This window comes from Hylobates moloch, unplaced genomic scaffold (genome assembly GCF_009828535.3).
Source record: "Hylobates moloch isolate HMO894 unplaced genomic scaffold, HMol_V3 SCAFFOLD_11, whole genome shotgun sequence".
Taxonomy (NCBI): domain Eukaryota; kingdom Metazoa; phylum Chordata; class Mammalia; order Primates; family Hylobatidae; genus Hylobates; species Hylobates moloch.
The window spans coordinates 89976802-90000659 of NW_026652286.1; the positions used below are offsets into that span (position 1 = coordinate 89976802).

At 51.4% G+C, this 23858-nt stretch overlaps 2 protein-coding genes across 13 annotated transcripts in view; one reads left to right on the forward strand and one right to left on the reverse strand.

Moving 5' to 3' along the window:
• Nucleotides 1–23858, reverse strand: part of PCSK7 (proprotein convertase subtilisin/kexin type 7) — a 36905-nt gene that overhangs the window by 3698 nt on the left and 9349 nt on the right. For 4 of the 12 annotated variants that reach the window (XR_009215739.1, XR_009215737.1, XR_009215738.1 and 1 more), the window contains exons 10-17: nucleotides 20671–20838; nucleotides 20150–20257; nucleotides 19564–19666; nucleotides 9995–10172; nucleotides 9064–9158; nucleotides 8160–8253; nucleotides 7774–7891; nucleotides 2850–3008 (exon numbers count right to left, since the gene is read on the reverse strand). Coding sequence is in view for 7 of the 12 variants with exons in the window: in XM_032167497.2 (XP_032023388.1) it covers nucleotides 7091–7450; nucleotides 7774–7891; nucleotides 8160–8253; nucleotides 9064–9158; nucleotides 9995–10172; nucleotides 19564–19666; nucleotides 20150–20257; nucleotides 20671–20838 (1224 nt within the window). In the remaining 5 variants the exon portion in view is untranslated. Of the gene's footprint in view, nucleotides 1–2653; nucleotides 3009–6165; nucleotides 7451–7773; nucleotides 7892–8158; nucleotides 8254–8746; nucleotides 8829–9063; nucleotides 9159–9994; nucleotides 10173–19563; nucleotides 19667–20149; nucleotides 20258–20670; nucleotides 20839–23858 lie in introns of those variants that run through there. The other 8 variants (XM_032167497.2, XM_032167498.2, XM_058446943.1 and 5 more) reach the window with 6 other exon arrangements.
• TAGLN (transgelin) lies at nucleotides 408–7780 on the forward strand. The gene is made up of 5 exons (XM_032167509.2): nucleotides 408–558; nucleotides 4099–4290; nucleotides 4396–4573; nucleotides 4873–4975; nucleotides 5295–7780. The coding sequence occupies exons 2-5, from the start codon at nucleotides 4111–4113 to the stop codon at nucleotides 5437–5439; spliced, it is 606 nt and encodes a 201-aa protein (XP_032023400.1). The 5' UTR covers nucleotides 408–558; nucleotides 4099–4110; the 3' UTR covers nucleotides 5440–7780.

The window sequence follows — 23858 nt, forward strand, 5'->3', positions numbered from 1 at the left end:
AAAAGCCCCAGGAGGAGAGGGTGGCTGGTTTGTCCCCACAAACCCCTGGGATTCCCGTCTCCCCAGCCCCTTGCCCCTCTCTGCAGCCAGACTCTATTGAACTCCCCCTCTTCTCAAACTTGGGGCCAGAGAACAGTGAAGTAGGAGCAGCCATAAGTCCGGGCAGGGTCCTGTCCATAAAAGGCTTTTCCCGGGCCGGCTCCTTGCCGGCAGCGTGCCCCGCCCCGGCCCGCTCCATCTCCAAAGCATGCAGAGAATGTCTCGGCAGCCCCGGTAGACTGCTCCAACTTGGTGTGTTTCCCCAAATATGGAGCCTGTGTGGAGTCACTGGGGGAGCTGGGGGTGGGGAGCGGAGCTGGCTTCCTCCAGCAGGGAGGAGGGTGGGGAGCGGAGCTGGCTTCCTCCAGCAGGGAGGGGGCCGAGGAGCGAGCCAGCGGGGGAGGCTGACATCACCACGGCGGCAGCCCTTTAAACCCCTCACCCAGCCAGCGCCCCATCCTGTCTGTCCAAGCCCAGACACAAGTCTTCACTCTTTCCTGCGAGCCCTGAGGAAGACTTGTGAGTGCATTCGCTGGGGCTTGGAGGGAAGTTGGGCTGGAGCTGGACAGGAGCAGTGGGTGCATTTCAGGCAGGCTCTCCTGAGGTCCCAGGCGCCAGCTCCCTGGCTAGGGAAACTCACCCTCTCAGTCAGCATGGGGGCCTAAGCTCCAGGCAGGGTGGGCTGGATCACTAGTATCCTGGATCTCTCTCAGACCGGGCAGCCCTGGGCTCATTGAAATGCCCGGGATGACTTGGCTGGTGCAGAGGAATTGGTGGTGGAAACCGCGGGGTGAGAGGGAGGCTCCCCATCTCAGCCAGCTGCATCCACAGGGTGTGTGTAAGGCTGCAGGCGCCGGCCGGTTAGGCCAAGGCTCTGCTGTCTGCCCCTCTAGGAGAACCTCCAAGGAGGTGAGGAGTGTGTGAATGCACCTGTGTTGGAGCACGGTGTCCCACTCTGGCGGATCCCCAGGGCCAGGGCCTGAGCAGCAGCGATAGCCCCGCGACAATGTGAAGGGCCACAGAACTCTTGTATTCCACAGTCTGGGGCAAAGTGTGGAGATGCGAGGCCTGTCCTTCCGACAGGCAGCCCCTTCCACTGTATGACAGTGGGAGGTTACCCCCACTGTAGCAGAGGGGTGGGGGGCGGGTACTGCCAAGGAGGAGCTTTGGAGTGATGGGCGGGGCAGGCCTGGGACCCTTGGTCTTTCCCAAAGGGTGGTTCCCTTTCAAAGTTGCTATTCCAAAGGTAGCAGTGAGGATGGCACATATTTATGTAGCCGGGCCACTCCTGTTTCGTCTGTGGAGTGGAGAGGAGCCACCCTCCTGCCCTGTCAGACGTCCAGATGTGCTCACTCCTATTTGGGAAGAGAGAAGGGGCACAGCAGCCCTGCAGGGGCCCCTGGCTCTGCTCGTGTTTCTGGGCTTCTGCTGGTAGGGGGTGCCACCTTCCCGTTTGCCCCTGGACTTTCTCCACTGCCCACTTTCACCCACTGGGCAGCTCAGGGGAGGGATCCTGGCAGGAGCCACAGGGCAGGAGGGTCCAAGCCTGTCCATGCTGTCCTGGGAGTGTCTTGAGACGCCCCTGGGTGGGCCGCCCTGTAGTCATCCTCCTCTCCCCCTCCCCACTGACTCGAAGGCAGGACTGGGGAGGCTCCATCAGAGGACTCTAAAGGATTTCTGGGGATTCTCCACTTTTCGACCCTGACCCAGGAAGAGGAAGGGGAAAGATGGTGGTGCTGGGTGGGAGTGGGGATGGTGTGTGCTTCATCCTCCCTCTGACCGAAATCCTAATCTTGTCTCTAGATCTGGGGGCTGCAGCGTTGTGTACCTGTCACCCTTAGCCTTGCTGCTTTGACCTGTATTGTCTGTTCTGACCCTCCTGAGACGGGAAGCTGGGGGTAGGGGACACACTCTCCTTCCATCCTGTTCCTCAGGAACCCAACAGGGGTGCAGGAGGGGAAGGCAGGCGTGAGGGCAGGTGGAGTGGGGGTAGAAGCAGGGCCAGGGACAGAATGTGGGTGCCTGTCTGGGATGGTGGTGCAAAGGCTGAGACAGAGGCTGGGGTGGATGGAGGCCAGGATGCAGGGCTACCAAAATCACCTGGTCCCGGCTGACTTGGGGGTTTGGACCACAGTTCTTTGTGCAGGAGTCCTTGGGTGGTTGGCGAGCGGGAGTGGGACACACAGGGTGAAGGGAGGGATTGGCTGTTTGTAGCTGAACAGCAGAACAGAGCACTCTGCCTTTGGGGTCTCTGGCATCACTGGCAGAGAGAGGGGTGGCTGGGCCAGGAGCCCACCTCATCCCCAGTGCTCAGAGAACTGGGTCCTCAGAGGTGGTCCCGCCCCCACTTTACACATAAGGAAACAGACGCAAGGAGGAGAGGGATGCCCAATGACGGATGCTTCGATGAGTCCGTGTGAACGCTGCTGCACGCTCAGGGAATGACTGTGAGAAGGGGGTGGAGGCTGGAGCGGGCAGCAAAGAACTTGACATTTTGAGGTCAGTTTTTCACCCCTTGGTCAAGGGTAGGCTGTCTCCCTGGTCATTACCAGGAGCCTCGCTCTGGGCAGCAAAGAACTGACATTTCGAGAAGCTCTGCGAAGGGCCAGGCAGTATGTGAGGGAGTTCACAGACACCGTCTGTGATAACATAACCCCCACTTCACAGATGAGGAACTCCAGCCCAGAAAAGCTGTCAGCCTGGGAAAGGAAGGGCAGGCATCAGGCTGGGCAGCTGGCCTGGGACCAGTGGGGTGTGATAGTGTTCGCTCTGCTTCCCGCGGGTGGGGTGCCAGTGGGGAGGGGTCTCACCAGAGAGGGAGCCAGGGGAGCACGCTCCTGCCTCCGTCCTCAGACCAGTGTGTCCCTCCCAAACTCTGACCCCTCTGAGGCCAGGGGATGGGTTCGGCTTCCTTTGGTACCTCTTTTGGAAGTCTCTTCAGACAAACACTGGAGAGAAGGCACAGCACCCTAGGGTGACATCAGTGGCCAGGTCAGTTTCCTGTTCCTTTTCCCAGCCACCCCCATCTGTCTGCTCAGGGACCTACCTGCCTGGCCCGCTCCTGCCGCCACCCCTCTCCATGAGTGGGACTCCTGAGCAGTGCCAGGCCCAGGCCCTCAGGGTGGCAGTTGCTGGATCGGGCCGGGCTTCCCATTCCCTGGCAGGCAGACTCTTGGCTCTGGAAGATCCCTGGGGAACTCTGACTTCTTGGTTACTCAGGCTACTCCGTAAGGGTAGCCTTACGAGAGCGTAAGGGCATGAGGGGAAGTCAATGGGTAGACCAGGTGTCTCTGGTTCCTCTGAGGAAATGCAGCTTCTTTGCCAAGAACTCTTGGGCTTTGGTGGCTTCGTCGCCCTTGCCTGGGGTGGGCGAGTTTTAGTCTCTTCAGCTGCAGACCAGAAGCTGAGCTGACCTGAAAAGAGCTGGAGTTCTGGAGTTCCAGCTTCCAGGCCAGGGCCTGCTTCTGAGTGAGAGTAGGAGGTAATGGTTGCTTGAGGCAGAGGCAGTGAACCCTCACACCCACAGCTGGACAAATGCACCAGCTGGCTGTATTCTGTGGGGGCAATGTGGCTTCTGGAAGATCTCTCTAGTGGCTCTGTAGCTGGTCTTGGCAAAGAATGTTCTAGACCAAGGGTTGTCAAACTACAGCTCATGGGCCAAATCCAGCCTGCTGTCTGCTTTTGTAAATAAAGTTTTATTGGAACAAAGCCATGTTCATTTGTTACATATTGTCTGTGGCTGCTTTCACACTGCAACAGCAGAGACCATGTGGCCTGCAAAGCCTAAAATATGTACTGTCTTATCCTTTACAAAAACAGTTTACTGACCCCTGCTCTAGACCTCCAAAGACCTGGTATCCTGTTTCCTGGTATTCAAGTTCAGAGAGGTGTCTGGAGTAGGGGCTGAGCCTGGTCTGGAAGGGCAGTGCTGTGACAAGTGTCTAGGATGGCCGGGTACCCTGCACAGAGCTAGAAGGCCACCTGGCACGGGTGAAAGCAGAGCTGCTCCCTGATCCTCTGACCCTCTGCCCCTCCCTCCTTCACCCTGGCCTGCTTTAGCTTTCCCCAAACATGGCCAACAAGGGTCCTTCCTATGGCATGAGCCGCGAAGTGCAGTCCAAAATCGAGAAGAAGTATGACGAGGAGCTGGAGGAGCGGCTGGTGGAGTGGATCATTGTGCAGTGTGGCCCTGATGTGGGCCGCCCAGACCGTGGGCGCTTGGGCTTCCAGGTCTGGCTGAAGAATGGCGTGGTGAGTGGCACCCTGGGCTGGGGGGCTGGGGTGTGCCACCCTGTGAGTCCTGGGCCAATCCCTGAGCTGACTGCTAAGGTGCGTCCTATGTCCTATGCCTGGTAGATTCTGAGCAAGCTGGTGAACAGCCTGTACCCTGATGGCTCCAAGCCGGTGAAGGTGCCCGAGAACCCGCCGTCCATGGTCTTCAAGCAGATGGAGCAGGTGGCTCAGTTCCTGAAGGCGGCTGAGGACTATGGGGTCATCAAGACTGACATGTTCCAGACTGTTGACCTCTTTGAAGGTAGAGAGGAAGAAGGGGCTGGGGGAGGAGGTGGGCAGGAGGACAGGGTGCTGGGACAGGGAGAGGGAATGACCAGAATATGCCACAACTAGGGGTGTGCTCGCCCGCACACAGCAGGGATGGGATATGCCGAGAATAACACGCCACGCTTACAGGTCGACTGAGAGGCCTCCCTTGAATTGGGGACAACTCTTGGCCCTGGTTTGGCCATTTTTTTGTGAGAGACGGGGGCAGGCCCTGGCTTGGAGTCTTGTTTATACGTTCTTAATGTTCGTCTCCTCTCTCCTGTCTTCTCACAGGCAAAGACATGGCAGCAGTGCAGAGGACCCTGATGGCTTTGGGCAGCTTGGCAGTGACCAAGAATGATGGGCACTACCGTGGAGATCCCAACTGGTTTATGAAGTATGTGGCCGCCAGGGAGCTTGGGTCTCCACATGGGGTGGGAGGTGGCTTGTGCTAAGGAGCTTGCGAGAAGGATTAGGGGAAGCAGATAGCCAAGAAGGGATAAAGTGAGCGTCTGGGATCGGGAATAATGGGTCCTTAATACTCCTTGACCCCTCCCTTTCCACCCTCCTGCGCTCAGTCTCCCTAGCCTATGAGGCAAGCTAGATTAGGGAAAAAAAGTGAAACAGGAAGGCAATGGGATTGTGCTAGGATGTAACAGAACGGGTGGAAAACACACAGTTCTACCAAGTCTTTATCCTGGTTCCTCCTCTTCTAGGAAAGCGCAGGAGCATAAGAGGGAATTCACGGAGAGCCAGCTGCAGGAGGGAAAGCATGTCATTGGCCTTCAGATGGGCAGCAACAGAGGGGCCTCCCAGGCCGGCATGACAGGCTACGGACGACCTCGGCAGATCATCAGTTAGAGCGGAGAGGGCTAGCCCTGAGCCCTGCCCTCCCCCAGCTCCTTGGCTGCAGCCATCCCGCTTAGCCTGCCTCACCCACACCCGTGTGGTACCTTCAGCCCTGGCCAAGCTTTGAGGTTCTGTCACTGAGCAATGGTAACTGCACATGGGCAGCTCCTCCCTGTGCCTCCAGCCTCAGCCCAACTTCTTACCCAAAAGCATCACTGCCTTGGCCCCTCCCTCCCGGCTGCCCCCGTCACCTCTACTGTCTCCTCCCTGGGCTAAGCAGGGGAGAAGCGGGCTGGGGGTAGCCTGGATGTGGGCCAAGTCCACTGTCCTCCTTGGCGGCAAAAGCCCATTGAAGAACCAGCCCAGCCTGCCCCCTATCTTGTCCTGGAATATTTTTGGGGTTGGAACTCAAAAAAAAAAAAAAAAAAAAAAATACATCAATCTTTTCTCAGGCCTGGCTGGCAGAGTTTGATTTGCCCTGGTCACTTTTGTTATGGTTTCAGATCGGCACAGGGGACAGATGCCTGCCTAGGCATCTCGGGCTTATATGTGTTCCTGGCTGCCGTCCTCCGAAGGACCCTTCATGTGCCAAGATTCCGGGACGGTCAGATTCTTTCAGAGGAAACAGGCCATAGAACAGGAGAGTGAATCTTGGGGACCGAAGGGAAAAAGGAGCCACTCAGCAGCGTGCAGTGGCTTTGGGGAGACAGAGGAAAGGAGAGATTGCGAGTGGCAGAATTGTTTGGAAGGTTTTTATTTTGGAAAAGCTGTGCAGAAAAAAATTCAAGAAAATGTTGCTGTGAAAAGAGAAAAACAAACCTTAAGCATTAAAAAAAAATTCAACCAACTAGCTCAGAAGAGGGGAGAAGGCCAAGGTTGAGAGAAGAGTCACAGCCTGTGAGGCAGATAGCTGGCCTCCGGCGGGAAGGCCATTTCCCTGAGCACTTGCAGAGGAAGACAGGGTGCTGGCGGACTGGAGTGCAGTGGCTCCCAAGGCTCTCTCCTCCAACATGCGCATCTGCCATCTGCTCTGCAGTCCTGCCGCAGGATTCCCTAGTGAAGCAGCTCAGGCCTGGGGGAGCCGTGTGTATCCCAGCTGTGCCGGCAGCATCATACCAATTGTGGGGGTGGTGGTGAAGGAGCCAGGGGTTCATTCATGATTGGCTTCTGATCAGGCATCTTGGGAATGGGTAATGGAGGCAGCCGCTTTCAGGACAGACATGTCCAGGGGCTCCTCCCAGCCTCTACCCCGAAGTCCTCTTCCCAAGTGGCCCCAGTGATGTTTCCATTGAGATGCGCTCCTGGCTATGGCAGGCACCTTCTCAACTCGTGTGGGATGGGGTCCCCCATCCTTGGGGGACCTAGGCAGCCGGCTTGGCCCAAGAGAGATGAGGATGGAGGCCAACCCAAAGGGGGGCGCCAATCCCCTGTCCAACACCTTCTCACCAAAAGCTCCCGTTTGGCTGGAGGCAGACCCTGTGGCTCTGACCAGACTTCTCTGGCACCGATCCTCTGCCATTTGTATCTTAAGAAGGCCCTCACCCTCTTTGAGTGGAGTCAGAGGATGCCTCAGATTCCAGATGTAAGCATCAGAACGGCTTTCTGTCAAGAGCTCCCTAATTTTGGGAAAGAAGAGCCTGTCCCACACTGTCAGGCCCTGAGGTCAGCAGATCTGCTCCTCCTTCCCGTGCAGTAGATCTAGGTGCTGATGAGGGCAGTCCAGGGCGCTCTTGTTCTGGGACAGGCTCCAGTCCCCTTGCTCCAGCAGGTCTGGGGCAAGGAGGTCAGAGGTGGTGGGAGGGCCCCTGTTCTCTGCTTCCACTTCGTCTGGATCCTTGCTGCTGCAAAGTGGCACTGATTCTAGCTCTGTCCCTTCCTCCTTGGCTTTCCGGCTCCGATGGGGCCAGTGGCAGGGTCCACTCCTACAAACTTGATTGGAAGCCACATTCCTCTGGCTCAAATATACTTCCAGCATGTAGTAAACAGTCCAGAAGACGGTGAAACAGCCTACCAGCACCAGGGTCTGGGGCCGAGGCAAACACCTACGTGAGGCACTGTTTCCCGAAGCCTACAGCGTTTCTCAGCCCAGGACAATGAGCTCAGAATGTCTTTTTCCTTCTAGCAACTGCCTTTTCACCCAAACTATTCCCCCTGCCCGGTTCCCCGACAAGGCCTGTCCTGTAAGAGTTAGGCTAACAGGGTAGGAGCAATGCTATGAAACCACTGCTGGGACCCAGGTCTTCCCAGTCCTTCACTCTGCAGGTCACCGTGAGAAGCACACTAAGAACTCCATCCCCCAGACAGGACAGTCCCATCTACCCGCAGCTTGAATCTTGACCCTAGTACCTTGAGGGTGTTGGGGGTGATGGTGTAACCATCTTCCTCAGGAATTTTCAGCCCCGGTGGGCAGGGCAGGGCGAAGTCATCATGCAGGTATTTTCCACTCATGGCACTCTCTAACAGCCTGTGGAGTAGAAAAGGGGTAAGGATGCCCCACTGACTGTGGTGCCTATACCATCTGCCCTCACCCATCTTCCCACCTTACAGCTGAAGACAGGGAAGCCCCACAGCAAAAAGAAGAGGCCCAGACTGTGAGTTCCCAGCCCGGGGCTCCATCTACCAGCTTGAGGCTGGAGCTGGGAAGCACAGCTGGGGTTCAGAGGGCGATGGGCTCCCTAGATGGCCCTTCCCCTGTGAGTGGCCTTCCCTCTGACACATGCGGCTTTACCCACCTTTGTCTGTCCCTGATGTCTACTGGACTCCACACAGAGCCATATAGGGTCAGCTGCCATTGCCGGAGGATGCCGACCTGGAATGACTCATCCCCTAGGGCAGCAAGGGGCAGCTCGTGAGCCACGCCCCTCTGTCAGCCATGCCAAACAGCAGAGGCCCTGCCCGCCCTGCCACCCAAAGGGGCTCAGGCCACATGGTCTGCTCTAGCAGCTGCCTCACTGTGTCCCACTGACCCCAGGTTCTGCAGAAGGGCCTCACTGGGTGCCCTTAGGGATGGAAAGGGTTGAAAGGCTGTACTCCAAAGCAGAGTCTTGCTTTTCTCTCCCATATTTTGGGGGTTCCGCTGGGATTGGAAAAAATGTCTTTCTACCAAATTAAAGAAAGCTTTGAAAACCACTGGCCTAGCGAATACCTAACTTGACTGGAGGATGGGAGGGTGGAGCTCAATTTCCAGTCTATATGCTGATACTGAAGATATTCACAATTCATGGATATCGTGGCCTTCAGTGATATGGTGACCTTCCACAAGTCACCTCAAACCTCTGGGCCAGTTTTAAAAAAAAGTTGAAATGAGTCCTGCCCTTACCTGCCTACCGGGGCTGGCCGAAGGATGGTTATACGTAAAAGGACTTGAAATGTGGTTTCGACAAGGACTTTTTGTTGCTATCCTGAGGAGAAACGGATGGGTCACTCCTCCAAGGAATATGAGAGGTAGTATAAATGAACAGTTTCAGATAGCAATGCCCATTTCATGGATGGCACACACTCTTGGCATCAACCCTCTTGGTCCAATGGCAACCCTATATATTGTACACGGGACACTTTCTGTGGGGACTCTGAGATGCAGAGGGACCAGATAACAAGCAGAAAAGGCAGGGCCTGGTGCGAGGGCACAAGGCTCACCGACATCCCTGACGACAAGCCTGTAGGTCCCTCGGGCTCCCTCTCCCCAGCATCGCACAGTGGAGAAGGTCCAGTCATCGAAGCCGTTGGGATCCCTGCGGAAAGAACACAGCAGAAACAGGTGGAAGGCGAGGACGAGAGCTGACCTTCCCCCAGCAACACTTTCTTACTGTAGTAGCCGTGGAAAGAACTTGGGAGGGTGCCACGAGGGCTTCTCAGGTGCCCCTTGCCCCTGGGGTCTCATGGAAGGAGGAACTTGTATTAACGTGGTGTGGTGGAAAAAGCAAGCATGGAGCCTGCACAGGCTTGGAGTCCCACGGATCTAGGTTTATTCTTATTCTCTTGGGCACTTACTAGCTCCATGACTTGTTTTCTTTTTTTTCTTTTTCTTTTCTTTTCTTTTTTTTTTTTGGAGACAGGGTCTCACGCTGTTATCCAAGCTGGAGTGCAGTGGCATGATCACAGCTCACTGCAGCCTTGACTTCCTGGGCTCAAGTGATCCTCCCACCTCAGTCTCCTGAGTAGCTGGGACTATAGGCCTGTAAGGCTAATCTTTAAATTTTTTGTAGAGACAGGGTCTCACTTTGTTGCCCAGGCTGGTCTTGAACTCCTGGCTTCAAGTGATTCTCCTGCCTTGACCTCTCAAAGTGCTGGGATTACAGGTGTGAGCCACCACACCCGGCCACTTTCCTCATTTGTAAAAGGAGGTTACAAAGTCTAATCTAGGGGGTTCTTAGAAGGATTAGAGAATGTGTATGTGAGGTACAGGGCCTAGCACTTGAAGAAGGCATGTGATGAAAGGCTTCCAGCCGCCAGGGATAGCCGGTGCCACAGTAGTTTAGGACAGTGCCAGGATCCACTTCTCCCATTTCTTTTCCTTGGAAAGGCCCTTGCTGAAAAGGTTGCTCAGGCCTCTGGCGGGTGTACATACGAGTCCATGCTGCGGGGGGCGCCGATGAGGGACATCATGCCGCTGGGGCAGAACAGCTTCAGCTCCAAGCTGCCGCGCCGTGGGTGAGTGATGGAGACTGTCACTGCCACATGCTCCAGGGTCTTCAGCCCTGACATCTCCAGGTCCATCCTGCTGACTGGAAAGTCAGGCTGGGCAGCTGGGAAACCAGCCCACAAACACACCTTCACTTCACCCCCAGGTACACAAAGACACACGCTCACTGAAGCCACATACAAACATCTACGGCAACCCTAACTGGGACCTCGCCTATACTAGTAAATGGAATGGAGTTGCTGCTCTCAAGTTTACAACGTAGCTTCGAGTCTAGTTGGGAAGACAACACATACCCAAGACACAGTATAAGAATCCAGTAGAGCAACCTCAATCATTCATTCATCCAAAAAATTATTTACTGGGTACCTCCTACAGTACCCAGGCACCGTACTAGATGCTGGGAATATAAAGATAAGATGGGCATGGTCCCTGTCTCCTACCTGCAAGTGGAAAATGATATGGCATGGGAAATATACATAATTGATAAGGGAAGAGAAATAAGTCAGATGGGTTTAGGCACCCAGCAGTGAGACACACTGAAGGAAATGGATACAGATTGGTAGAGAGGGTTGGTAGAGGGCATTCTAGGCAGTGGAAAAGGCGTGAACAAAGACGAAATGCACACATCTCACTGAAGATGATGCACAGTTAATTTTTAAAAAATGCTGGTGGATAAATTTCAATGAAATTATGTGAGTGAAAAAAACAATCTCAAAAGAAGCATATAGCCGGGCGTGGTGGTGTGCACCTGTGGTCCCACTACTGGGGAGGGTGAGGTGGGAAGATCGCTTGAGCCTGGGAGGTGGAGATTGCAGTGAGCCATGCTCATGCCACCACACTCCAGCCTGGGTGACAGAACAAGACCCTGTCTCAAAGAAAAAAAAAAAAGAAAAAGGATACGTAGCACACAATTCCATTTATGTGATGTTAATTGAAGTAACATACCTACAGTGATAGATAATAGATAAATGGGTGCCAGGGGACAGGGACAGGGGAGGGGATGGGTGTGGCCAGAAAGGGGTAACACAAAGGAGTCTTGTGATAATGGAATGCTTCCAGATCTTGGTTGTGGTGGTAGTTATGCAAGGCTACATGTGGTACAATTGCATATAGCTACACACGCACATATACAAATATTGACAGCATGTATATCTGGTGAACTCCGAATAAGCTCTATGGATTGTACCAATGTCAGTTTCTTGGTTTTGATATTATACTTTAATTGTGTGAAACATTAAGACTGGGAGAAGGGTGCATGGGACTCCTCTTGTACATTTCTTTGAAACCTCCTATAAATCTACAATTATTAAAAAAAAAAACAAAACAAACTACTGAAGAGGAAGACTCAACTGGGGACTATTAAGAAATTAGGCTGTAATGAGAACGATTCTTTTTTTTTTTTTTGAGACAGAGTCTCTGTTGCCAGGCTGGAGTGTAGTGGCATGATCTTGGCTCACTGCAACCTCTGCCTTCCAGGTTCAAGCGATTCTCCTGCCTCAGCTTCCCAAGTAGCTAGGACTACAGGTGCATGCCACCATGGCCACCTAATTTTTGTATTTTTAGTAGAGATGGGGTTTCACCATGTTGGCCAGGATGGTCTCGATCTTTTGACCTCATGATCCACCCGCCTCGGCTTCCCAAAGTGCTGGGATTACAGGCGTGAGCCACTGCACCCGGCCGAGAACAATTCTTCTTTAAGCACCTGTTCTTTCTTTTTTTTTTTTTGAGACGGGCTCTTGCTCTGTTGCCCAGGCTGGAGTGCAGTGGCGCGATCTCGGCTCACTGCAAGCTCCGCCTCCCGGGTTCCTGCCATTCTCCTGCCTCAGCCTCCTGAGTAGCTGGGACTACAGGCACCCGCTACCATGCCCGGCTAATTTTTTTTTTTGTATTTTTAGTAGAGACGGGGTTTCACCATGTTAGCCAGGATGGTCTCGATCTCCTGACCTTCTGATCCGCTTGCCTCGGCCCCCCACAGTGTTGGGATTACAGGCGTGAGCCACCGCACCCGGCCTTAAGCACCCTTTCTTCCATTAATTTATTCCAGGCCAGGCATGGTGGCTCACTCCAGTAATCCCAGCACTTTGGGAGGCTGAGGCAGGAGGATAACTTCAGCCTGGGAGACATCATCTTTACAAAAAATAAAAAAATTAGCTGGATATTAGTGGTAAGTACCTGTAGTCCCAGCTACTCAGGAGGTTGAGGGTGGGAGCATGGCTTGAGCCCAGGAGGTTGAGGCTGCAGTGAACCATGACTGTGCCTCTGCACTCTAGCCTGGGCAACAGAGTGAGACCCTGTCTCAAAAAAAAAAAAATTATTCCAATATGCAAGGCAGAGTGCAATACCTTCAGTTTACAGACACAGTAGCTCAGAGAGGCACTGAAAGTAGGGGCTGGGTAACTAGGGTGGGAAGGGCTTTAAAGATTGTTTTAAATAAGCAACTAAGAGCTATTATAGATGACTGAGCAAGGACAGGGGTGTTTGTTTGTTTGTTTGAGACGGAGTCTAGCTCTGTCACCCAGGCTGGAGTGCAGTAGCTAGATGCTTGGCTCACTGCCACCTCTACCTCCTGGGTTCAAGCAATTCTCCTGCCTCAGCCTCCCAAGTAGCTGGGATTACAGGCGCGTGCCACCATGCCCAGCTAATCTTTGTAGTTTTAGTAGAGACGCGGTTTCACCGTGTTGGCCAGGCTGGTCTCGAACTCCTGACCTTAGGTGATCCACCTGCCTTGGCCTCCCAAAGTGCTGGGATTACAGGCGTAAGCCACCACACCCTGCCTCATTTTCTATAATTCCATCTGTCACCTCTTCAAGGCCAATGTCCCATTTCTTTGAAAACAACCTCTCTCCTTCCACTTTCCCCACTCTCTTCTTGACCCCCTCATTTTCCCACAACCCCTCAAGCTCCTTTCTCCTAACTGGCTGAGAATCCATGGCTCATCCAACATGTGTGTTTACATTCTCAAGCTCCCTTCGCTTTCTTGTCCTTTCACAGCAATAGTTGGCAAAAGTCAAACACTGGCTCAGCCTGATTATCCATCTTCTTGGCTGGACCTTTTTGCTAGCACCTTTCCTACTACAAATGAAAAACAAAAACAAATAAACCCTTTCTCAACTCTTCACTTCCTTCCACCTATCAGTGTTAAGAGCATGGGCTCTGGAGCCACCCGGCTTGGGTTCTAATCCCAGCTCTGCCACTTACTAGCTGTGAGAACTGTTTCCTCATCTGTAAAATGGGGCCAGTAACAGTACCTACTTCATAGCGTTGAGACGAGGATTAAATAGTTAATATACCTAAAGTGTTCAGAACGGTACCTAGCTAATGTTAAGGCTACATATGTATTATTTATTTTCCTTTATTGTCAAAATTCTTGAGAAAGCTGTTTAGATTCACGATGGCTACTTCTTACCTTCCCAATTGTTCTTGACATTTTTTTCTATCAAAATAGTATGCATAAATTTAAATGTAAGTTGGCACTAGAGTGCCTATAATGAAAAAAAGCAATTCCCTACCACCTTTGTCATCTACTCCCCAGAAGCAAACTTTTTTTTATTGTTTTAAATTGTTTTCTTCTGGGATCTACTTTCGTGTTTCTAAACAGTAAGCATTATGGAAATTTCATGGCTTATCAATTTGAGACATTATGTGTTGACTTTCATTTATGGCAGATGAGAATCTAACAAATCATGCCCACACCTTTTCCCCAATTGTCATCCCCCCCACATTCACAAAATAATTACATCACAGTTTCTTTTTTTTTTTGAGACAGAGTCTTGCTTTGTCGTCAGACTGGAGCGCAGTGGCGAGATCTCAGCTCGCTGCAACCTCCGCCTCCCAAGCTCAAGCCATCCTCCCACTTCAGCCTCCCTAGTAGCTGGGAACTGTAAGTGTGCACCACCATGCCCAGCTAATTTCTGTATTTTTTTGTAGAGACAAGGTTTTGCCATGTTGGCGAGGCTGGTCTCAAACTCATGAGCTCAAGCGATCTGCCTGCTTCAGCCTCCCAAAGTGCTGGGATTAGAGGCATGAGCCACTGTGCCCGGCCGCCAGTTTCTTCGAGAAGCCTTCCCTTTCTTCCCTAGTGGCAGGAGACATCTCTCTGCTGTGCTCTCAAAGCACCTGTGTTGTCCCTGTTGCAGTGCCTATAACAATGCACTATGCCTGTAAACCTGTCTTCCCTACCAGGTTGTAAGCTCGTTGAAGGCAGGAATAGTGTCTTATCCCCAAGTCTCTAGAACTTAATACAGTGCCTGGGATGAAGTAGGCCTCGAATATTTGTAGAATGAATGAGTAAGTCGATTGAGAGATATTTCACAGAAAACAACAAAAGATTAAATTGCAAGGCAAAGGGCTGGGGAAGACCTGGGAAGAGGCGAGGGATATTAGAGGGAGGAAAAACTCTTGAGTTTCAAGTTTGGGGGCCTAGGGAATGGTGATGGCACTGACATAAATGCGAAAATCACTGACATAAATGGGAAAATCACTGACATAAATGGGAAAATCTTAGAAAGCAAGCCAGCTTTTGAGAGGTGATAGATCTAAAATTTTCTACATGTTAAGTGTACTGTATTGGTGGAATATCAACAGCACACAGTGATTTAGGAACAGAAAGATGATGGAAAATATTTATGGCATAGTTAGAGGAGAGCATTGATGTGGCAGAGAAGGGGCTTACAGGAGAGAATTGACATGTTATGGAACAGAATAGAATCCCAAAAGGAGTGCTTGTCTGCGTTCGCAGTGTACAGTGGCATGCTACATCCATTTACTTCTTGGTGTGGATGGGGACTTGGGTGGCAGTGCAAATGAGTACACTAGAACTCTCTCTACCAGAATTAAATGAGTTAATGCATTAAATGAGCTAATGCTGAGAACAGTGCTTGGCACATAAAAAGCATCTTATTATTTGGCCTTTGGTAAATTGGAATGTTTTTCAATAGTCACTCTCTGTCCTAGAAGATGCCAGGGTTCTATTTGCCCATAATCTTTTTTTTTTCTTTTTTTTTTGAGACGGAGTCTTGCTCTGTCACCAGGCTGGAGTGCAGTGGCATGATCTCTGCTCACTGCAACCTCTACCTCCCAGGTTCAAGCGATTCTCCTGCCTCAGCCTCCCGAGTAGCTGGGACTACAGGAGCCCGCCACCATGCCCAGCTCATTTTTTTGTATTTTTAGTAGAGACGGGGTTTCACCATGTTGGCCAGGATGGTCTCGATCTCCTGACCTCGTGATCCGCCCGCCTCAGCCTCCCTAAGTGCTGGGATTACAGGTGTGAGCCACCGTGCCTGGACTATTTGCCCATAATCTTATGGAAGCTATGCTCTAGTTTCTATCCTTTCCACTGGTGAAGGATCAGAATAAGAGATTTAGGTCGAGGACTCATTTGTGGAGAGGTGGTAGCTAAGGTCATAAACATAGCTGCACTGTCAAGGAGGATGATGTAGACTGAGGAAAAAGTCAGGAAACAAGCTTTAGAAGACACTCACAGTTCAGGAGTATGAAACAAGTACTTCAGGCAGAGAAGGGAGAGGAGGGCTATGGAGCCAAGAAGGCCACAGAAGCTACAGGAGGAGAGAAGTTGCAACGAAGCCCTCATTAATAGGGTCAGCGCGACAAGAATGTTAAAAAGGATGAACTCTGAACCAGCCCCTGAACCGGTGAGGAAAGGGGCACTATGAGTAAGAAAGCAAGTCTTCAGTGGCAGAGGGAGTGTGTGACAAAGGGGAGAAATTGCTTCAGTTCATTCATTTGAAAAGTTTCCCGGTGGAGGTGGCAGGGACTTGCATTTGAAGGCAGAAAGGAAGAATCAGCAGAGAGGGAAATGTTGGTTAAAGAGGGAAGACCTGGAAAAGAGAAGGAACAGGACTCACTGCATAGGCAGAGGCTGAGCCAGTATCCTCAAGACTGCAAACGACAACAAAAGGAGAGGTGCAAGTGGGTGTTCAGGCACCTTCCAATCACAGACTCTCTGAGTGTGAATAACACACTCCTCCAGAGCCCCACTCTCCCTCCTACCCTCAGGTAGAGATTTCAGACCAGTGTCAGATCTAAAAACCCCAAGAGGCCCCAATCCCCTCTCCCTCATAACCTCCTGTCAGTGGGGAGAGAGAAAAATCAGTCTTGCTCTTTAGCAGCACTTCTCAATATGGTAGCCCTTAGCCATACATGGCTATCTAAATTAAAATGGAGTATAATAAAAGTAAAATTTAGCTCCTTAGTCATACTAGCCTTATGATTATTATTATTATTATTTGAGATGGAGTCTTGTTTTGTCATCCAGGCTGGAGTGCTCACTGCAACCTCTGCCTCCCAGGTTCAAGCAATTTCCCCGCCTCAGCCTCTTGAATAGCTGGGACTACAGGCATGTGCCACCATGCCTGGCTAAGTTTTGTATATCTATATCTATATATACCTATATCTGGATATAGGTATATATAGATATAGATATAGATATAGATATAGATGTTTTTTTTTTTTTGAGACGGAGTCTCACTCTGTCGCCCAGGCTGGAGTGCAGTGGCACGATCTTGGCTCGCTGCAAGCTCCGCCTCCCTGGTTCACTCCATTCTCCTGCCTCACCCTCCCGAGTAGCTGGGACTACAGGCACCCACCACCACACCTGGCTAATTTTTTTGTATTTTTAGTAGAGATGGGTTTCACCGTGTTAGCCAGGATGGTCTCGATCTCCTGACCTTGTGATCCGCCCGCCTCAGCCTCCCAAACTGCTGGGATTACAGGCGTGAGCCACCACACCCAGCCAATTTTTGTATTATATATATATTTTTTTTTTTAGTAGAGTCCAGGTTTCACCATGTTGGCCAGGCTGGTCTTGAACTCCTGACCTCAAGTGATCCGCCCCCGCCCTTGGCCTCCCAAAGTGCTGGCATTATAGGCTGGGTATGAGCTACCACGCCTAGCCTATTATTATTTTTGAGACAAGGTCTCGCTCTGTCACCCAGGATGGAGAGTGCAGTAGTGCAACCATGGCTTACTGCAGCCTTGACATCCTGGGCTCAAGCAATCCTCCTGTCTCAGCCTCCCAGGAGGCATGCACCACCACACCTGGCTAATTTTATTTTTTGTAGAAATAGGGTCTCACTATGTTGTTCAGGCTGGTCTTGAACTCATGAACATAAACAATGCTCCTGCCTCGGCTTCCCAAAGGGATTACAGGTGTGAGCCACCATGCCCGGCCAACTGGTCATGTTTTAAATGTTCAATAGACTCAGATGGCTAGTGACCACTGAACTGAGCAGCACGGACATAGAACAGTTCCATCATTGTAGAAAATTCTTTGGGACAATGCTACTCTAGAGTCTCCTCTTCTATCTCAGGGATGTTCAGCTCCCTCTGCTTTATAAAAAGTTCACTTTCCAGCCCCCAGACACTGAATCAACCAGGTCCTGGTGGAAAACAACCATAACTTGGCTATAGAAGGGGTTTCTTGACTGCCTGGGACTGAGCTGCTCAACTCTCATTTTTTTTTTTTTTGAGATGGAGTTTCCCTCTTCTTGCCCAGGCTGGAGTGCAATGGTGCCATCTCAGCTCACTGCAACCTCTGCCTCCCGGGTTCAAGTGATTCTCCTGCCTCAGCCTCCCAAGTAGCTGGGACTACAGGCATGAGCCACCACAGCCGGCTAATTTTGTATTTTTAGTGGAGATGGGGTATCACCATGTTGGTCAGGCTGGTCTCAAACTCCTGACCTCAGGTGATCTGCCTGCCTTCGCCTCCCAAAGTTCCCGAAGTGCTGGGATTACAGGCATGAGCCAGGGCACCTGGCTCAACTCTCATTTTAACTGGACTTATTTCCTTCAACCTCCAAGCAAGCCCGCAAACTTATTTGTTCTGTTTTGTCTGCTCAGAGGAAAATGTGGCCACGTTGGAGGAGAAGACAACTTCACTGGTTCTGAAAAGCCAATGAAAATAGTACTTTGCAAAAAGTTGTGAAAAACTCTGCATGTCAAAATTACTCAAGGCAAAAAACAAAAACAAAAACAAAACAAAACAAAACAAAAAATCCCCCAAGGAGCTGGGGATAGGCAAAACTCTGGTAAAACTTTTGCTTGCTGTCCTTCCAACAGGTAAAGGGCTCCATTAGCCAAACTCCCTAAATCTTTCCCTCCCTTCTCTTAATCCTGCTTTCTCCACTAGGCCATCTCCCACTCCTCTCCACCCAGGCAATCTGTCCTTCTTTCTCTTACTTTTTAGTGACAAGCAAGCAGTTGCCAGATGCCTCAATGCCTAGGGTAGACATTCTGTGGCAATGTTCCCTGGTCAGCGGGAAGCAGAGGATGACGAAGCTGGGGAGAACATATTACTCTTTTAAGTCACTGCCTTCATTTGACAGATGCGACGGGAAATAGCCCTGGATGGAAGGTAAAGTTGAAGGCACACTATCTCTAAGACACGCAAGTGCAAAGCCAGGGGGTTCCAAATGAACTGCATTCCTGGAAGTGTTTCTGAACTTCTCTGACTTGGCTGATGCTTTATGCCCTTTGCAAGATAACATTCCTTTTACGGGAAATGCAGTGACTGGCCCAGGGGTTTCATTCCACGTTGAGAGAAATTGGGCAAGTGCTGGACGTGGTTAGGAGAGAGAAAACTCAATTCTTTTCAGTGAAACCTCCACCTGAGGGAAACTATCCCTCATCCTCCCTTCTGAGCAACCTTCTCTGGCCATTCCTTCTCCTGCCATGGCTCTCGATTGATCACTTTCTAGGACAGAAAAAGTGAAGACAGTTTTGGTTTGGGCACTAAGCATAGCATACTTCCTTTGCAAAAAGGAGCGAATGACTCAAGGAAAAAGAATCCCCCAAGGAGCTGGGGGTAGGGAAAACGCTGGTAAATGTGCAGACAGGGCGTCCTCTGCATAAGCATCCTGATCCAGCTGCACGCTCCTCTAGGGAGGGCGTCCGCCTCAACATAAAACCAGGTCGCTGGCTTAGAGGATATACCCCCTTCAGACAATCCTGGTTCACGCTGGCCACCATGGAGGCGGAGGCAGAGGATGGGTCACTAAAGCCTAGGAGACTTCTACAGACCCTCTGTCCATCCCCAGGAGACCGCATCTGACTCTCTATTAGATAAGCCGGAGAATCAAAGGAAGAAATGCCTAACTCCTTTACTTCATGCAGACACCCAAGGACTGACCAGAGTTCTCTGACAAGATCTTAGCATGGAAGTCACAGGAGCTTCTCTGAGCTCTCGCCTCACCTCCCCAAGCCCCAGTCCCATGCCTCCCACCTGCCTTCCTCCTCAGCTGCTCTGCTGCTCCTTTTCACTACTAGGAACCCAGGAGAAAGGTCTTGTTTAAGCAGCCGGGGCAGCCAACTCAGAAGCAGTAACATGTCCTAAAATGGTCAAAGAAAACTCCACAGGTTTGGCTGGAGCTCAGCTCCGAAAGGGGGTAGAATCTGGCAGGGAGGACGAGTTTAACTTCCTTGTCACCCGGCCCCAAACCTCAGGCCTAAGATTAACCCCCTTTGTGCTGATTACTTACCATTCCACAGGACCTCCAGGGAACGGGGGGACTGCGGAATCGCCTTGTTTTCCTTTAACACGGGACTGACGTAGGATGCTAAGTAAGGGACAGATGTCCAGATCTATGAAAGGAAAGGAGGGGATGGCAAATCAACAAACAAGAATGATCACACCCACATTCTCACAAACACACACGCCCTTGTCAATACGATCTTGAAGGTTTAGCTATCTTTATTTTTCCACTCCTCATCACCTTCAGCCGTTGGCTCCTGCTTGTTCGCTGGAATGCTCCATACAGCCCCCAGCTAAGGAACCAGAGGAAATGGCTGTGTCCAGGATGGACGAGGGGAACAAGGGCATCCTGAGTCCCACACATACTCAGGTCCCATTTACTCTATTAGTAGTTTGGAAACTTCAGTGATAGTATTGAGCCTTTCTCATTTGTAAAATGGATATCAGCTGGGATGAAGGTTGAAGTGGTTGAATCAATGAACTGAATGAACATTTACTAGGCACCTATGATATCCCAGGCAACCTTTTGGGCATTCAGCCCCGACCCTTGGTCACTCCACACAGGGCACCCTGCCCGGCCAACACCTGTTCACCTTGGCTGCATTCACGAGCCTCCAAGCGTTGAGCAGGCCGAAACCGTGCTGGTGGCTATGGCTGAAGCCTGCCTCGTTGGTGACCCACTCTGCACGGCGATCTTCGTACTGAAAGGACAGAGGTCCTGGTTAGTCTCTTGCATTGCCAGTGTAGTCTCAACAATCTGACTCTGGTTTTCCTGCTTGCCCTGCTGGCTGATCCAGTCCACGCTCTCCCACTGTGGCTACTGGGAATGGATTCCTCAAGGGAAGCTGGGACAAAAGGTCAAAGCCCATGATGTCACCACCCCACTGGCTTGCTTCTAGAGAGGGGGCCGAGAGGCACAGCCAGAGCTCTCCTTTGCAGATAAAATGACTTTAGGCCTGTGGTCTTTGTGGGGTCCCCACACCTGTTCTTTACATATGCAACTCTGAAAGGGATTCTGAAAGAGACTTAGTATCTAACATTTGGGACATTGAGAATCTAAAGCCACCTGACACCCAAACTCTGGAGGCCACTTGTCTACCTGCTGGTATCTCACCCGGGTGGCCGTGAAGACAATGATGTGCTGGACGTCACGCCACGTGAGGCAGGGCCGCACCTGCAGCATTAAGGCTATCATGCCAGCTGCCAGAGGCGCTGCAGCTGAGGTCCCCGTGTGGCCCTCAGTGCAGCCAGTGCCCTTCTGAAGGTCCCAGTCAGTGGTCACCTGGAAGTGGAACAGGAAAAGAAAGTGGGTTAGAGACTGAGTTCAAGCTGGGGACAGTGGTGTGCACCTATAGTCCCAGCTACTTGGGAGGCCCAGGCAGGAGGATTGCTTGAGCACAGGAGCTATGACTGTGCCACTGCACTCCAGCCTAGGTGACTGAGTGAGAACCCATCTTTAAAAAATAAAAAAAGAATAATTTTTAAAAAAGAAGCTAGAGACTGAGTTCAAAGTTGTTATGGGGGGAAGATACAGGGCTGGTCCTCAGAACAGCTCTCTCAGGTGGACCCTTCCTTTGTTAGAGCTGAATCTTCGACCAGAGAAGGACCCACTAGCAGGGCAGGGCAAAGGAAATCCTAACCGCCCTGGCCTCCTAACAGAATGTCTGGAGAACAGAGACAAAGATAATAAAAGTCACTTTTGAGGGTGTGGTTGTTGGCAAAAGGAGGCAGAGATAGGAAAAGGCTCCCATCCAATGCAGATAAGGGTTTCCCAACTCCTTACTTTTTTCTTTTTCCTCGTCGCGTAGGCTAGAGTGCAGTGGTAAGATCATAGCTCACTGCAGCCTCGAACTCCTGGGTTCCAGTGATCCTCCTGCTTCAGCTTCCCATGTAGCTGGGACTACAGGCGTGTACCATTGCACCACACTAATATTCTTATTTATTGTAGAGACAGCATCTCACTATGTTGCCCAGGCTGGTCTCGAACTCTTGGCCTCAAGCAATCTTCCTGCCTTGGCCTCCCAAAGTGTTGGGATTAATAGGCATGAGCCACCATGGGGGGGCCTCCCGATTTTTGCTCCTAATATTCTTGCTCCCATTCCTAAATTCTCTATCCCAACTCCCAACTCCAAACCCTTCAACCCCCACAGGCAAGCTAGACAGAGGAAGTGGCCAGGGGAGCTACTGGGCCCAGCTGGAGCTGGGACAACACTGACGGCACTATTCAAGGAAATCCAATTTGGCAGCTCCGTGACAGGGGCTGGAATGATGTCGGCGTGAACACAGGGAGTGTGTTCCAGCAAGAAAGGACTGTGTCCTTGCCCACCCCCGAGCCCCGCCTGGACTCAGTGTCTATAAGGCCCGCCTGCCTGGCTCTACAGCTCTCAACAGGACAAGCTGCCTCACTGCTCTGGGCCAGATGCCATGAAACCCCTTCTCTCTGTGTGGTTCTGAGGTGGGGAGCGAGAATGGGGCAAGGGGAGGCAGTGTCTGCCTGGCACCAAGCTCTTTTTGGGCTGTCATCACCCCTGGAGACTCAGAGGGTTTAGCTGAGGCGGGCCCTGCCTAAATCTGCTCCACTCTATGGCACTTGGATCGTTGGCCCATGGTGTCAGTGCTAACACGAGAATTTCTTTCTTCCAAACTTCTCTTCTGGGTCAGATACCAGGGTGGCGACTTCTGCCAAGAGCTGCCCTTTCTCCACTGTACTCACTGCTTCCCTCCCAGCTGTTACAGCAGCTGCCAAGAGATGTAATTTTCACCCAGCCATGGCGCACTCCCAGAAAAAAAGGGAAAAGCACTCTCCAAGTGGTAGTCTCAATGAGAGTGGGAGCCTGGTTTATGCAAGGGAGCGGGTTGATTCTTTTTCCTGTTAAGGAAACAGCCTTGCAGTGATAGTCTGAAGTGCGGCTGTGAAGCCCACGAACTTGCCTGTGGTGGCAGGAGCCGCAGGCAGGCATTGAAAAGTCCAGAGAAGCTTCACTTCCCCAGGGAGCCAAATGGTGGGAAGCATATGCCCCCAGCCTCTGCCCTCAGAAAGACAGCTCCACCCAGCTGCCCTGGTCATTGACTGGAAACTGGCAACAAGAAGTTTCCATGGCAAGGACATTCCAAAGATGGGAACTCTGCTAAACACACTCTCTCTTCATTTCTGGGCAAATTACAGTTCAGATGGAAGAGGGTGGGAAGGGTGAGAAGCTGAGGTGAGTTAAGATGAGAAAGGCCAGGTACAGCAGAGCAAGAGTAATAATTATGTTGTAGAACCTTCTCAGGTCCCTGGCCTGGGCAGGGCGAGCTGAGTTCCCTAGAGTTCTGCTAGAGGGTGGAGTTTGGTATGTTCCTTCCTCCTAACCCAGCCTGGCCTGCAGTGGGTGCCCTCTGTGCACACAGCCCAGCCTCTCTTCCCTCTCTACTTTAGTCCACTCCCTTTTCTCTTCTCCCTGGGGCTGGGGGGAGAGGGTAGTAGGGATCAACTGGCACAGAGCCTTGGAACATTGTGTTGACCAGAAGTCATTTATTGGCATAACAAAATTTTAGTTTTGGAAAATAAATTTGACCCAGCAGGAAGACAAAGCAGCCTAATTCCCAATGGCCCCAGAGAGACCTCCCGACTCAGCCACTGGAGAAATTTGACACCACCTGGCTCCAGCCCAGCTCCTGCCTAGAGCCTCCCATGCCCACATTACATGGTTGTAATGTGGCAGGGACAGACAGGGAGCTCTAGGAAGATGGTCTAGAGGCCTGGCTTAAACCTGCTGGGATGGCGCTAAGCCCAGCTGGGTGTAGGCGATAGTCTTCAAATTCTTTAAATGGGTTCCACAGGTTAGAGAAGCTCCACGACCCTGCTCCAATCACATTTGCTATGGCTCCAATTATAGCTCCAGAGAAAGAGCTCTCTCTGGTGTTGATATGAGACATTCCCCAACTCCTCTTCCCACCCATCCCATAAAAACCACCACCAGACTAGCTTTACTTCTGAAGATGCACATGACCAGAACTCACAGTATTTACCTAAGAGCTGAAGGGCAATGGAATTATGAGTTTTTTGTAAGTCCACAGAAATTAGCAAAAGCCCAAATTTTACCAAAGGAAGACATTGCAAAGAAGTTGTCTGTGCATTTCCTTGAGTGTGAAAAAGTTGTTTAATCCATGTGACACTTAGTTTCTTTTTTTTTTTTTTTTTTTTTTTGAGAAGGAATCTTGTTCTGTCACCCAGGCTGGAGTACAGTGGTGCGATCTTGGCTCACTGTAACCTCCGCCTCCTTGTTTCAAGTGATTCTCCTGCCTCAGCCTCCCGAGTGG